At 49.2% G+C, this 14835-nt stretch overlaps 1 protein-coding gene across 2 annotated transcripts; it reads left to right on the top strand.

Annotated features, from left to right (window-relative positions):
- Nucleotides 1-1110: 1110 nt before the first annotated feature.
- On the top strand, nucleotides 1111-14268 carry RNF122 (ring finger protein 122). 2 transcript variants are annotated; one of them, XM_045197243.3, is made up of 6 exons: nucleotides 1111-1535; nucleotides 6682-6838; nucleotides 10949-10994; nucleotides 11300-11341; nucleotides 12867-12946; nucleotides 13201-14268. In XM_045197243.3, exons 1-6 carry the CDS (start codon nucleotides 1511-1513, stop codon nucleotides 13313-13315), a joined length of 465 nt encoding a protein of 154 aa, XP_045053178.1. In that variant the 5' UTR covers nucleotides 1111-1510; the 3' UTR covers nucleotides 13316-14268. The 2 variants fall into 2 exon arrangements, with proteins under 2 accessions (XP_045053178.1, XP_024418522.1); XM_024562754.4 differs by having other exon boundaries at nucleotides 12864-12946.
- Nucleotides 14269-14835: the final 567 nt, after the last annotated feature.

Raw genomic sequence — 14835 nt, 5'->3', positions numbered from 1 at the left:
AATTCAACACTTTCACGGTGCTAGATGCTGAATATATTGTCCTAAACGTACTGCAAGGTCGACTCCTGGGTTTGACCTTGCTGCTTAGGATGCGAAGCCCTTACACATCCACATTATGGATGAGAAAAGGGATGCTGCGATAAATCCTAAATTCCCAACTGAGCAGGTCAGGGTGGGCAGTCAAGCCCCAGGCATGTAACTTCTTAGTAAACGGTTTATCCTTGCTTTAAGCGAGCCCTGTCCATTGTTTCTGTGCATTTTTGAATTTGAAATACCTCTTTCAAGGCTCCTCCTCCTAAGACATATCTACCCTCCAGAGAGCATTTAATCCTGTAATATAATCCCCTCTTTGCTTTCTCCCACCTTCAGATAACTTTCCTCATGCCCCCTGCTTAATTTCAAACTCACAAAAGAAACTGCAAAAACTGTTATTCTCTGAGCATTTTAGCTCTTGCTTCCTGGCAACTGTCCTCAGTTTTGTCTCAAATAAACTAATAAAAATTCTCTGCAGGTCTGAACGTTTCTTACGTGGACAATATTAAGCTTAATTTTCAAGCCTTATTTCCTTGGTGAGATGAGGGTCTGGCCAAAAAATGAGATGACAACTACAGTTCTTTCCAGATCTCACTTTTGTAGTTCATCTTTACCTTGTTGCTTCAGTTCCTCACTTTTACAGTGAACAAAGGAACGTGCTAGCGGCTACTCACGACGGAACGCTTGCCCACGGAGCAGAAATGTAACCACCCCCCCGAACTCTTTTCTCAAAGTGCTGCAGAATCCATAATAGATCTGGAGGCGGAAAACAATGTGGCACTAATTGTTCGGCTGCTTCCAGATTCCTGGCGGAGGAGGCTGCTTCCTCCAGCTTGGGCCAACTCAGGGCGGAGCGCGCTCCTCTTAAGATTTAAGTTTTCCCAGGACTGGGAAGGTAAAAGGGTAGGCGCCCTACCTTGGAAAGACGCTCCGCCCTGGAAGAGGGGGTGGGGGGCGGGCCTGCAAATAATACCAGGACCAAGAGGAAGACTCCTATTGGCCGGAGGCGGTGACGGGCTGGGGGCGGAGTTGCAGGGCGAGTATAAGGGAGGGGGTGTGCACAACCTGTGTCAGTTTCGGAGTCTCGGCCGCTTTCTTTCTCTGTGTCTTGCGACCAGAGCCGTCTCCCGCTAAGGCTTTTCCCTCCCCTGCGGGCCGAGAAACTGTGCCGCCTGAGTTTCCCCACCCTGCTCTGCGGCGCCCCAAGTCTCCCCCACCCTCGGGGCTCTTCCTGCATTTCCTCGGTGGTGCTTTGATCCGGGGGGACTTTCTGTTTGTTTTCTCCTCTTTCCTCTGTTGCTCCAAAACCGGCCTCGCCGAAGCCCCTCACCTCGAAGGGAGTTCCACTTCTCGAGAAAAGCGGCTGCCGCGGAGTGCAGCGGCCCCTCCTGCGCACCAGCGAGCCGGTGCGCCCACCTGCCTCCCTCTCCCGCCGCCTGCGTTCGTTCGCCCTAGGAAGCCAGCCGCGGGTTCATTGATGCACCCATTCCAGTGGTGTAACGGTGAGTCTCCGGGGCGGGAGGGCACTGGGCTCGCCGGGGACGTGGAGGGGGGCACGAGACTTAAGATCAGGCAGAGGCTCGTTCTCTCTCTCTCGAGCTAAGTTTCTCTTGAAATGGGGCGGGCGAGAAGGCATCTTGGCGCCCAACTCTTCTGCACAGTGTGGAATTTGAAGAAAAAAAAAAATCCAGGTTTAACTCGAGGGCCGGGAAGAGTCTCTGAACGTGCGGCGGGCAGAGGGGCGTGGGAGCCGAGGGGTTCGCGGCCTTTGTGTGGCGGCTTCGCTCTTCTACCCCTTCCCCTGTCTTTGTGCGCTTCTAACTCTGTTCTTTGTTGTGGTTATCGGAGGAGAATTAAATCCGCGCTCAGGCTAGGAGCTCCTAGAGGGAGCTCAAGTTCCCGGCCTGAAACTTTGCAGGCTATTTTAAATATGCATACAATGTAGCGTGCGGGACGGGCCCGGAGGTGGCTTCCTCTGCGTCTTTGTTGACTTCGCACCGGCTGCTATGGCGCTGTGTGCCTACGGAAGACGTCGGTTTCAAGAGCATGGCCTTCTTGAATTGATAAAGCCTCACAGATATCTCGGCTCTCGGCTACTCTCGGGTGTAGGCTAGCCTGGAGGGAGCTGTGCTCTCTGGTCCCAGGGCCCGTCTGTGACACTAGCTCCCCAGCCTCGGTGGCGGAGCTGCACCTCCAGACCCAACCACTCCTCCCACTCCAGTCACTCCCCCCTCCCCGTTTGGGTAATGCTAAATTTATCTCACCTGAAGTTTTTTTGCGGTTCAGGTGATAACAGGTTGGGCTGGGGCCTGATTCCTCACCCAAACTACTGAACTGAGGGCCTTTCTAGGCTGTCGGTTCCAAACCTTGGATACTAATACTCTCTCTCCAATGGCCCTGGAGTGCTGACTGCACAGCTCTCACTCGGTAGCGTTGGAGTGGGGGAACAGCTAGCCTTATCTCTGAGGGTGGCGAGCCAGTGAGTTAGGAAAAACTCATTCTTGAGAGCAGACTCCTGCCAGATCTTGGATTAATTATTTCAAGAGACTTGTGTTTTAAGGCAAGGTTTGGGCAGCATGTGTAAGAGTGCCCCCACCCCCTTCTTCCTCTTGCTAGTAGTATGTAATTTCCTGAAAATGAACCAAGATGGCATAGAGGGAGAGGGGGCGGAAGGTGCGGGTGAGGCAGGACAGTGCATCCCAGCATCTGGGAAAGATTCCCGTTGGCTGGGAAGGAGAGGCATTTCCCAGATTCACTGGTCTTTCTTGGCCAGCCCTCCTCTTGACGTCATTCCCGCTCCCAGCCCACTGATGCAGAAGGAACATTCTGATGTCAGAGCTTTCGTAGGTCGGCTGGGACGAAGGAACAGAGACTTCAGGAGAAGAGCCCAGGGGCTGTCAGTCACACTGGCCTTGCTCGGGCAGCCCGCCGTCTTTCATAAGAGATTTATAGACCAGCAGAGGACGTGCTGCTTTATCTATTCACTTCTCAAAGGTGGCTGAAAGATCCTGTTCTTTGGCTCCAGTGAGGAAGCAATCCCTCTCCTCACCCTTTTGTGAACAATGTCTGGAGCCCCTCTTCCCGGGGGTTGGGATTCCATCCTTCTAACTTTTAGAGGAAAAACTTCCCCACCATCATATTTTCCATTGTAATACAAGCAAATGGACCATCTCTTTGGGTATGAAGTTCTTCTCACCTACGCCTCTATCACAGAGTCCTAAACTCCGGGACTCAATCCTGGATTATCAGACAAGATAAGATGGTCAATTTAAACGGGTGGGAAGACCGCTTAGGCCCAGGTGCCTACAGAGTGCATCCACATACCATCTACAATAGCTACTGTCACCCCTCTGCAGGTTCCCAGAATGGGAAACCAAAGGAGTTTCTTAGGGACCCCAAAGATACCAGGATCCGCCCCACACAAAAATGCATGGAACACCAAGGCAGATTGGGGGTTAGAGCCTCTTACAGCAACAAATAGTGCTGGTGGGGGTGTGCAGATGCTCCTGGTGGGGAGGAAGGCTTCCCTGGCATCGAGGACCCGGTTTCCTGGAAGGGAAGTCCTAAGGCCCTTTTCCAGAGTGGAGGGAGTCCACCATGATGTACTTATGAGAATTGGATTTCCTTTGCGCCATGGAGAGCAAGTGTTTGAGTGGATGGTGGAGGGGTGTTGAAGACTTTCTAACCCATGCTGGAACCTAGAAGCAAGGGCCTCCTTTGGGGCTTAGCAACCTTTCGTAGCTAATTATTTAATTGTTTTCAGCTTAATCAAAACCTCTTTCAGGACAAGAATTACTTCTTTTACTTTTTGTTTCCCCACACTGTGTAGGTCAATGCATAAATCAGGCCCTCAACAATGCTTGTTGATTGACTGGTCATCCATTAGCTGAGGGCACTTTCTGGGCAATTTTCCCAAACGTCAGTCTACTTCCTTTGGAGTGCGAGCTTTTGCCAAGGGTACCAGGTTTTGAGAAACTTGGGCCCATTTATCTGTTAACTAGTTACTGAGAACAAGCCAAACACTAGACTAGGCACTGGAGAATATCCAAATTGCTGTCCTCAGACCCATGAGCATGCAGGTTGTTGGACTCTCATCTCTGATCTTAGGATTGTAACTGCACTTGTATTGTGGTGCCTCACTCTGCATGGTGAAAGCCTTTGTGTCTGTCTTCTTCCCTAGAAGGTGAGACCATCCAGTCGTTCTTCTTTGATTTTATCTTCAGTGTCTATCATGGCACTTGTCATATAATCAATGCTTAATGTATGTTCAAGTTAAGTTGATGCGAGGAACGACAGGGCAATGGAAGACAATTACTTCGTATGCAAGAGCCAGAACATGCAATAGAGCTGTGAGCGCATGGAATTCTGGGAAGAGAGGGGTCACTGGAATATCACAAAGACCAGGCTTGGCGCACGCACTTCAGGAAAGAAGGGGGTTTCGGGCAGGGAGAGGTGCACGAAAAAAGATATGGAGGCATGAGTACAGAGTTGGGCGAGAAATAATGAGCAGACTGGCCCACGTGGGGTGGTGTTGGAGGACGTTGGCTGGGGAGGTTGAGAGGCACCCCAGCGCATCCATGTTTAGGAAGACATGAAGCCAGTCATGCGTTGGGGACATACATGATAGAAACCGAGTAGGAGGACTGACAGACGTGTGTGGGCTAAATGAGAGGAGGGACAAGACATCAATTAGGTGTCTGGAATAGGAACTTGGCATAGAACTGGCCTAAACTCTGTTGGGAATAGGGACTTGGCAATAGAACTGGCCACAAAATACGAAAGAGGTTTGGAGGGAGGCTCATTTCATGGTCACCAGATCGATCTAGGGGATGAAGAGTTACGAGAAGTATGACGTCAAAGATGACTTTGTCATTCAAGCCAGGCTTCTGCTGAGTTGTGGTAGGACAGGTAATTATGATGTAGAATTGTAAAGCATATTTTAATGGGCTCTGGCTTCTCACCAAGATGTCAGAAAAGTTCTGGAAACCCATGTTGGAGGCTTGAGTACTGAGGCCTTTGGAGCCAGGCCTGTTAACTGTTGGACTACAGACAGTTTAATGAGTGAGTCTCTTAAGATTAAACTGGTATCATGGTTGTGCTTGGGATGCAACAAGTATGTGGTAAATTCCAGTTTTCTGGTCTCACCACTTTCTGAAATACAAGAATTTTATGCTTACCTTCTGGGTCACTGTGGTACTTTTGCCTGCAAGCAGTAATAAACAATTGGCTTATTGCTTATGTCCCAGGTTTTTTTTTTTTCCCTTACTGTTAAACATTACAGAAAATTTACTCACTGTCAGAGCCAGTCGTCCCAAGATAGTGGCCCCAGGATTAGTTCGTCTAGCAACTCACTGACAGAATCTTTCCTCTTTCCCTGTTCCCTCCGCCGCAGGCTTTATAATGAACTGCTCTCGTTCCAGCTGTGACTTGGCTGCCACCCCTACAGGTGTTTTGAGCAGGACTGACAAAAAAAAAAAGAAAAGGCTTTCCTTTTCCAGCAGACATTCTCTTTGTTTCTATGGCCAAAACCCTGTCACACACCTACCTCAACACCAAACCCTACATGATTGGTGGACCAATCAGGATTTACCCCTAAAGTCATGTGAGAAAAGGGCAAGCATCTAATGGCTAGCCAGTGCTTCCCACACCGAATGCATAAAGAATCTTTGAGGACCTTGTTAACGTGTAGACTCTGATTCATTTCTTCTGGGGTGGGCCTGATATTCTGCTTTTCAGATAAGCTCCAGGGAATATCATTCCGCTATTATGAGACTGTACAGTGAGGCTTTCAGTAGAAAGGGGGATGGTGCCAGTAGAAGTAAGCTGCAATTTTCCACCCCCACTTTCTGGAGCGCTGGTCCTGGAATGGATAATTTCTACTCTGGTCCTATTGCAGCTTATGTCCTGGATCAGGTGGCTTAATAATGACAAATGACCTTTGCAATTCCACTTTGCAATTTACAAAGCATGTTTCTTAATACATTTTTAGTCCTCTCTGTATTTTCCTTGTTTTCATATAAGCTTAGAGAAGTAACTTTGTAAAGGTCACATAGCTAAGGGGAGATGGAGTTGGAACCCAAATACACAGGTTCTTCTTTCTTTTTTTAAGATTGTATTCATTTATTTATTTTTTTGAGAAAGGTAAAGGGAGGGAGAAAGAGAGGGAGAGAAACATCAATGTGTGAGAGAAACCCCAACTGGTTTCCTCTCCCACTTGCCCCAATTGGGAACCAGTCCACAGTCCAGGCAGGTGCCCCACCCAGGAGTCGAACTGGTGGCCCCTCTCTTTGCTTAAGACACCCAACCAACTGAGCCACACCAGTCAGGGCTAAGGTTCTGCATTTTGCTACTGCACCATATGGGCTCTACCTGATGGAAGCATTCCATTTTCTGCTTGCTGCCTGAAGCCTTGATTTCCTGCATGCGGAAGCTGTTTTAAGTTCTGTATGCAGTAGTCCATTTCACAGATTGGTCGAATTACCCACAATCACATAGCTAGTAAGTATTAGAGCTAGGATATAAACTTAAGTGCCTGAATCAGAGATTTAGAGCCCAAAGCCTGCCAGTTCTCCCTCCGTCCTTGCTGACACAGAGCACCAGTGGTATATTTCCAACTTTAATATCATTTTTCTTCCCATTTCTCTGCAGGGTGTTTCTGCGGCCTGGGACTGGTTAGTACTAACAAGTCCTGCTCAATGCCACCCATCAGTTTCCAAGACCTTCCTCTCAACATCTACATGGTCATCTTTGGCACAGGCATCTTTGTGTTCATGCTCAGCCTCATCTTCTGCTGTTATTTCATCAGGTGGGTGGCTCCCTGGCTGGCCGGCTGGCTCACTGGAACAGGGGAGCCAGGAGGAGGAGGCCAGGGGTAGGGTGGGTGGGGTGAAGCTCCCACAACAGTCACTAGCCCCCAGCTGGTGCCCCTGCTTTGAAGACAGGGCTAATCCAGTCCTTTACTGGGCCCTTGAGGCCTGGTGTTTCTATTTATATCAACCTATCAAGTCATCCTCCCAGAGCATATAAGGTCACCATGGGTTGGGCTGCATCCTGCCTCTTGGCCAGTTGTGCTAAGGTTGCCTAGAATTACTGTCTGACCGGGTCATATCATTGATGGCCCCTGACCTGTCTCTCTGTTCCCCACTCACACCCTCTGGGTAGCTGGGAATAAGGAGGCCTGCGTTACTCCAGTGGCGTGTACCTCTGTGCCCCTGGGAAATCCTGTTGTCAGCCCATCAGATGCTAAAATTAGCAGGCTGATGTCTGGAGAGCTGCTTGTTTATTCTGCCTTGGAAGCTCTTATTTTTGAGAGTGAAAAAACTTAGAAACCTCACTTACTGCATAGGGACCCACAGAAGGACTGGAACTTCTCCAGGAACTATTTCTTCTCCTGCTGCTAAGACATGGGAGCTGGTGGCTATTTCCCACCAAAACATTTGGGGCATGACTAGAATGTACGCTGGAAATTAAAGTAGTGTTTCTGACTAGAGCACACTTTCGGGATTAACATTTCTTCATTGTATACTGGGGAGTGTGGAGCACCTCTGACCATCAGAACATGCTAGTGGTCCTTAGAGCCACGTAGTAACTGACCCCTCTACCCCACCCCGAACCCCATGCCCATATTACCAAATGCCTGAGTAGACATCAGCAGAGGCTAGGCTGGAAGCCGATCATTTCATTTAAGGAGATTAAATTAAGAGGGAGAAAGGGAGCTCTGGTTCCCTACCGAGATGCTCTGGGGGGTTGACTCACCTGAAGGAAGCTAGAGAGAGCACTAGTTCCTATTATGAAGGCTGGAAGTGCTCCCTCTAAGAAGAGGAAGTGCCCTCGGGCCCTGGTGTCACCACCCCCCCCCACCGCCCTTTCAGTTCTTTCTCAGAACTTTAAAAAGTCCCTAGGACTAGAGTTTGCCGCTTAAGCCACTAGCTTCTGTAAAGACTTATTTTTCCCTCCTGTACCATTGAGTCTGACAATTGCATCTAATTATTAGGTGTGAGTGAATGTAGGTTTCTGGTAATTTCCCCACTACCTCACCTTTCCCCAAGCCCAAGTTTTGTTCCCCGAATTCTTTTGTCTTCCTGACTATCAACCACCTGCATCTCCTCGTATCAAGCAATTCATGCTGTTCCCGGAGACTGAGATGGAGACATTTCAAATCCCAAAGATCGGTGTGCAATGTTGGGAGGCGTCTATAAAGCCAACTCTGTTTAGTTCCTTCATACACGCCAAGTTGCAAACATGGCCGTGTGAAGAAATCCTAGAAAATTACTCCGGGCCAGTAAGTGGTTGACCAGGTTTCATTTCCTAATTCTGCTATCAGGTGCCATCTGTGTGTCAGGCAGCGTGGGTAACATTTTGTAAAATATTTAGCTCACTTAGTCCGCAGAACGTCTCTCCAGTTTAGGCATTAGCCCACTTTATAAGTGAGGAAGTTCATGCTCGGGCAGTTAAGAACGTGTCCAAGGCCATATATAGAGGAATATATAGAGGTGGGCTAGTCTGGTGGCAATTAACTAGAGTCTTTCAGATTCCATATGTTTGCCTCTATATGTCTGATTCTTATACTTTGAATGGGAAGTGAAGAGGCAGCTGTGGCATCTGTGGCCACCCCTTTACAGCTAGAGACTGGGTTCTTGCAGAAGGATAGGCTGGGGAGCTAGGTATGGCTGATTAATTTTTGTTTGGCTGGAATGAAAGAACAGCATCAAAACCACATGAAACCAAAAGCTTTTCCCGCTGCGGGGCTGCTCGGCACCACCTGTCCCTTCTGCAGTAATCTGCCCCTTCACCACCGCACTGTCTGCTCTGCAGCCTGCCTGGAGCCAGTTGACCCTGCAGTTTCATGGTTCCAGAGGCTCACTGGTGTGTGGCAGCCTGTGGGTGTCTATATATAGAAAGACACACAAGCACAGAAGCCACTTCCTCTCTCTGCTTCTCGGTTTCCTCCTTAGCCAAAATAGGCCCGTGCCCCCTGCTCCCAACCTGGTGAGCTCATTGGCCAAGGCCAGCCTCCACTCCCAGCTCCCCCTCGCTCATTCTCCCCCACAGCCCCAAAGGGCTGACTTCTGCCCTACACAGGATGGAGGGGCCAGTGAAGTACAAATAGGCAGGAAAGGAACAATTATTTTCAGGACCTGGCTGCATTGTTTGTTCCAAAAGGGAAAAGACGCAATGGGAGAGCCCATGGGCCATGGCTAGAAATGGTGTCATTGAGATCAGGGTATTTTTAGCAGCTTTGCTCACCCAACAGCTGAGAAGGCCACCTGTCCAAAGTTGTTGGCACTATATTCCCTGCTGGGATGGCCCAAGACCTTTGTTTTTTGCTTTGCTTCCCTTGCAACATTTTTGGCCTGAATTCATCACAGTCTGCACCTGCCTGGTCCCTCCGTCTACATGCAGGGAGAAGGTGCAGCTCTAAAGCCCTCCAACATTCTGATGAGCATCCTAGGCTCTGAGAGCCAGCCTTCCGGAGTTTCCTTGGATAAAACCATTCGAAGGAGACAGCAGACAGAAGGGAGGCGGGTGGGGAAGGAGGGCACCCCAGGCATCCTGCAGTGTAGCACTGCACACACTGCATACTAGCCGTGTTGCAGTGGAGAATCACAGGACATGTGGCACCCCCCCCCCCATTCTCTGAGATAAGCAGGTTCCTCACTGCTTCCTTATTTACTCTGCACCTACCTGCTAAGAGAGACATGTCTCCCTCAGAAGGTGGCTATAAGCACTGAGTAAGTATTTCTTCCTACCCCAGCTTAACTCAGTGTCAGTGAGGTAAGAGTTCGCGTAAGTTTTGGACACATCCTTCCTGCTCCTCTCACTTGGAAGTGGGGGCAGTAATGCGTGTAAATATATGAAAGCGCACAGTGAAGGATGGGACAATGGGAGCCCTGGTTAGGCCTTCAGCCCAACCCTCCACTGACCAGAAACCCTCCAAAGAGGGAAGAGAAAGGGGGTATCGTGTGCTGCCCAAGGCTGCGACCCCATGGCAGGGGTCACTCAGGCTGGACTTCCTGAGAGGCTCCAGGCGTGTGTGGCCAGGCCAGGCCCCCCGACTAGGGCGTGTTCACCCAGTTGGTGAAATAGGCCACATTTTGTGTTGAAAGAGCTCAGGCTGTATGACCAGAGAGACTTTGGTTCAAATCCAGACACTGCCGCCAACAAGCTCTGAAGTTTGGGCAAGTCACTTAACGTCTCTGGGCTTCATTATTTCCTCATTTGTAAAAAGGACAGCGTCTCCTAAAGTTGTTTGGCGTCTCTGAGCACGTATTTGAACCTGTCAGTGCATGGGTCGATGCATAGCAAGTCCTCCCTAATGGCTGTGCTGTTGCCTTTACTTACAGCATGCCAGGTTTTGGCTATTGAGAGTTAGGCTGCATGCAGGCCACCAGCTAGAAACGAAAAGGAGGGAACAAAGAACGGCTCTCCTGTGTTTTCTTGGCACTGCGAGGGAAGAGTGTGCTTTGGTTCCGCAATACTTGTGTTCTCCGGGTCAGAGACTTATTTACCCTGTATTCTTAAAAGGGCTTAATGAAAATAGCCCTTTTAAGAGTATCTAACTTCTTCTGTATACTCAGTAAGCAGTTGTTGATCTATATACTTTGGGAGGCTATAGGAATTTACTCCCTGGGAATTGGCAGGGAGAGTGAAGGGCTTAATTCTGTCAGACAATCCCCCGATCTGAGGGACCTGGCGGTAAATTTTGCGGCTGTTGAGCCTGAGTCCTTAATTGACTCTGGGTGACCTGCATAGGTCCGGACCATACCTTAGGGCCTCTATAGGATGAGCTACCCCCTTGGGGAATACCCCTCTCCACCCCCAGAAGAGTGCCAGGCAGCTAACCCACCTTTCCTACCCTGAATGGCTTTGTCTGTGCAAGGCATAGTGATCACTTCTCTCCCCTTCATTTCCGCAGCAAACTGCGAAACCAGGCACAGAGTGAACGATACGGATATAAGGAGGTAAAGCACCACATCTTTCCCCGAGACATCCTACTTGTCCTGCTAGAGATGGGAAAGGAGAAGCTTAAGCTGCCCTGGCCTGGAATCCCCCTCAGCTTCCCCTCTGGCCCTCTCTGGGGATAACTCCTTTCACTGACTTCAAGTCTGGTTAGCCCGGGCAGTGCCCAGAGCCCTCCCCTTTACGAGAGGAAGGGAGGGAGAGGGAGGTGATCCTATGCAGAGCTGGAGGCTTCCTTCATTGGTTGATACCCCCTGGCCCCTGTGGTTGGTTTCTTCTGACACCACACCTCCTCTTTTCTTCCCAGGTGGTGCTTAAAGGTGATGCCAAGAAATTACAATTATATGGGGTGAGTGTACTGGGACAGCATGTGGGAGGGCCCCAGTGGCTAAAGCAAATGGCACCTCCTCCAGCTTTCAGCTGGGACGCTTTCAGGGAACCTTTGTAGTCCCTGCCTTCATATCAACGTGGGCCAAATAAAAGTCACTCATCCCAGCTTGTCATCGACATACGGAGTTGATCGTGGCTGGAACCAGTGCAGGCAGAAGACAGAGCGCACAAAAGGGTTTGGATGAATGGTGACACGTGGCCCCAGGAAGCCCCCGAGGCATGATCTTCAAGGGGAGGATGTTCATACCACTCTGTGCCACATTCCAGCTACCTTTCCCGTGTTCAGATCCCATGTCTTGATTTTTCGCTAAAGAAAAGAAGGTCCTTTTACCCTTGTATATACACACTCTGTCCTAGCAGATCATGGGTCTGACTAGGATGTGGATTTTTGTGGTTCTTTGTCCCCCACCACCATTTCACCCCCCACCAGTTCCTTGGGTTCCTCTCAACTCTGACTCTAGGCATGGGCCATTCCCGTTTTTTCCCACCTGTGCCTTTAAGATTACCTAAGGCGTTTCTTAGGCTTCCTTCCATGACCGCAGACACTCCTGCACACTGTGTTTGTGGTTGTCTGGAGTAGGCAGGGTCACAGATATCTCTAGACACAAGGCTACCTAGAAATGGCTGCATTTTGTTCCTATATTTGATAGGCGTTATTACATCACAGCAAGTTCAGATGTTTCCTAAGCCTTCCTCTGGGAGAGTCATTCAGTTGAGATTGAGGGTGTTACTATATAGGGACATGAGACTAGACTTACAGAAAGAATGTAACTGGCCACAAACACCATGCCCTCATCCTTACCTCTAGTTACTGGCACATGTCCTCTTGCCAAATGTGCGAGGCTAGAACGTATTAAAAATCTTTCTTTTGGCACAGCACTGCCCAGAGGAAACTTCTGTGATTATAGAAATATTCTATGTCTGCTCTGTCCAATGTGGGAGCCACTAGCTATTCTGTGGCCATTGCACACTTGAAATGTGGCCTGTACAACTGAGGAACTAAATTTTAAATTTCATCTTATTTTGGTTAATTTAAATTTAAGCCCTGACTAGCATGGCTCAGTGTATTGAGCACTGGCCTGTGAACCAAAAGATCGCTGGTTCAATTCCCGTTCAGGGCACAGGCCTGGGTTGCGGGCCACGTCCCCAGTTGGGGGCACACGAGAGGCAACAGAGTGTTTCTCTCACACATCGATGTTTCTCTCCCTTTCTTTCTCCCTCCCTTCCTCTGTCTCTAAAGATTAATAAATAAGATCTTTTAAAAAGATCAGGAGATTTAAAATAAATTAAAAATGTAGTCACATGTGGTTAATGGCTGTCATACTGTCATATCTTAATAAAATGTGACTAATATGTCTCCAGATGATAAGGAAACTGCTAGAACGTAGTTTTCTTGGATGGGGTAGAGATAATATGTGTTCAGGACGGGTGATGGGGGCTCTGGCCCTTCTCCTCTCATGCTTCCCCCTTTCTTTCCACAGCAGACCTGTGCAGTCTGTCTGGAAGACTTCAAGGGGAAGGATGAGTTAGGTGTGCTCCCATGCCAACATGCTTTTCATCGGAAGTAAGTGTCCACAGTGCACACGTGTGTCCAGAGGTGCCTTTCAAAAGCAATAAGCAGAAAGCATCTTCTAGAACCTCCAATCCTTCCCCCTCCCATCTATTCCTTGTCAGTGATGTCCTACATCCTATCTGAACAGCAGCAAGCTGGAGGGGTTAGATTGGGGCATTGGGTCTTGCTCTGAGGAGCGGCTGGGCTCTATGAATGAATGCCAGCCAGAGCAGGTTGGGGTATCTCAGGTCTTCTTTTGCCCACAGGTGTCTGGTGAAGTGGCTGGAAGTGCGCTGTGTCTGCCCTATGTGTAACAAGCCCATCGCTGGTCCCTCAGAGGCCACACAGAGCATCGGGATCCTATTGGATGAGCTGGTGTGAGTGCTACCTTTACGTCAAGGCCTGGAGAAGACCTCTTGCCTCATGGGTGCCTAGTCCCTCTGCGTAGTTGCAATGAACAAGACTGTTGGGTGGTAATGGTCGTGCTGCCCTGAAGTACAGGGCTGGTCTCACGCCAGCAGGGTGAGACCAGATTTGCCCCGCATTCCTGCCTCCTGAAGTCTTCTTCCCTGCTACTCAGTACTGAAAGCATCGCCCATCAAGACCAATGTATCCTGGTACTGGATGATTTACCTGCCTTGTCCCTGCTCTGGGGAAAGAAATCCACCCTTGTCTGGCCAAGAACATGGGAGCACACAGAGAGATAGAGGCTGTGTGACCCACAAAGCCCTAGAAGAAGGGATGAGGTGGGCTCTGTCTTCCCCTTCTCCCCACTCCTTCCATATAGGAAGGTTTAAAGGGAAGGAAGGAAGAAAAAACCAAGCAAACAAGTGCCTCCAGTGGAAGTAAGGGAGGCTCTGTAGGAAATTAGGAAAAGCAGGGACATATAAAAGCTAAGTCAATGTTTACGTGAGACCTATGGAAACAAAGGCTGGCTGGCCAGCCTGCTGGCTACAGGGTAATGGAGGGCCAATCCCCTCCCCCTGCTAGGATCTGAGGTGCTATCCATTCACTCTCTCCCTCAGTCAATCTCAGAGCTTCCTATTCCTTGTTGGGGTCTGGGTGTCCCCTCCAAAGGAAGGGCTTGTTCTACACTCAAATGGATTTCCAGGGGCTTTTTCTAAAAGGAGCAAAAGGGGCCTGGGGTTGGGGGTGTCTGGAGGTTAAGTTGGCAACAAACACCTTCTTCCCCTTTGTAAATAGTATTTTTATACTTCATCCCCACCATCTCGGGATTTATATAGGGAATGGAGGGGGTGGGGGTTTCCGTTCCTCCCCAGAGTGGGTGAGGGTGGAAGAAGGTATGTATTTAAAGAAAATTAAATTTAATAACAAGTTTCTCTAACCTTTTGCCTGTGGTTGTGGCCTTGTCTGTTGGCTCTTTTCCACCAGCACGGAACAAAGTTCTGTCACTGCGTCTGCTCACTTCCCCACATTCAAATCAAGCACACCAGCACAAAGTTTCCTGACCCTTAAAACGAAGGTCGGTAAGAGTGTATTGTCTGCACAAACGCAGGTTAGGCACGACTCATGTCAATGTACTTTCATATCTGACTCAGCCGGGTTCATTCACTGGATTTCTAGAATTTTTTTTTTTTTAAATCCTCACCCAAGGACATGCTCATTGACTTTAGAGAGAAGGGAAGGGAGGGCGGGAGACATCTGTGTGAGACGCATCAACTGCCTGCCTCTTGCATGTGCCCTGTCCAGGGCCCAAACCTGCAACCTAGGTATGTGCCCTGACTGGGAATAGAACCCACAACTTCACAGTTTATGGGATGACACACTAACCAACCATGCCACACTGGAGCCAGAGCCGGAATATTTTAAAAGAAAGTCAACATGTGCTGCCATGGCATTCTGTCTACTAAGAATTAATAGAATTGTACTTGTAATTCAAG

This window comes from Desmodus rotundus, chromosome 13 (genome assembly GCF_022682495.2).
Source record: "Desmodus rotundus isolate HL8 chromosome 13, HLdesRot8A.1, whole genome shotgun sequence".
Classification (NCBI taxonomy): Eukaryota; Metazoa; Chordata; class Mammalia; order Chiroptera; family Phyllostomidae; genus Desmodus; species Desmodus rotundus.
The sequence above is the reverse complement of the archived record's forward strand: the minus strand, read 5'-3'. Positions and strand labels throughout refer to the sequence as shown.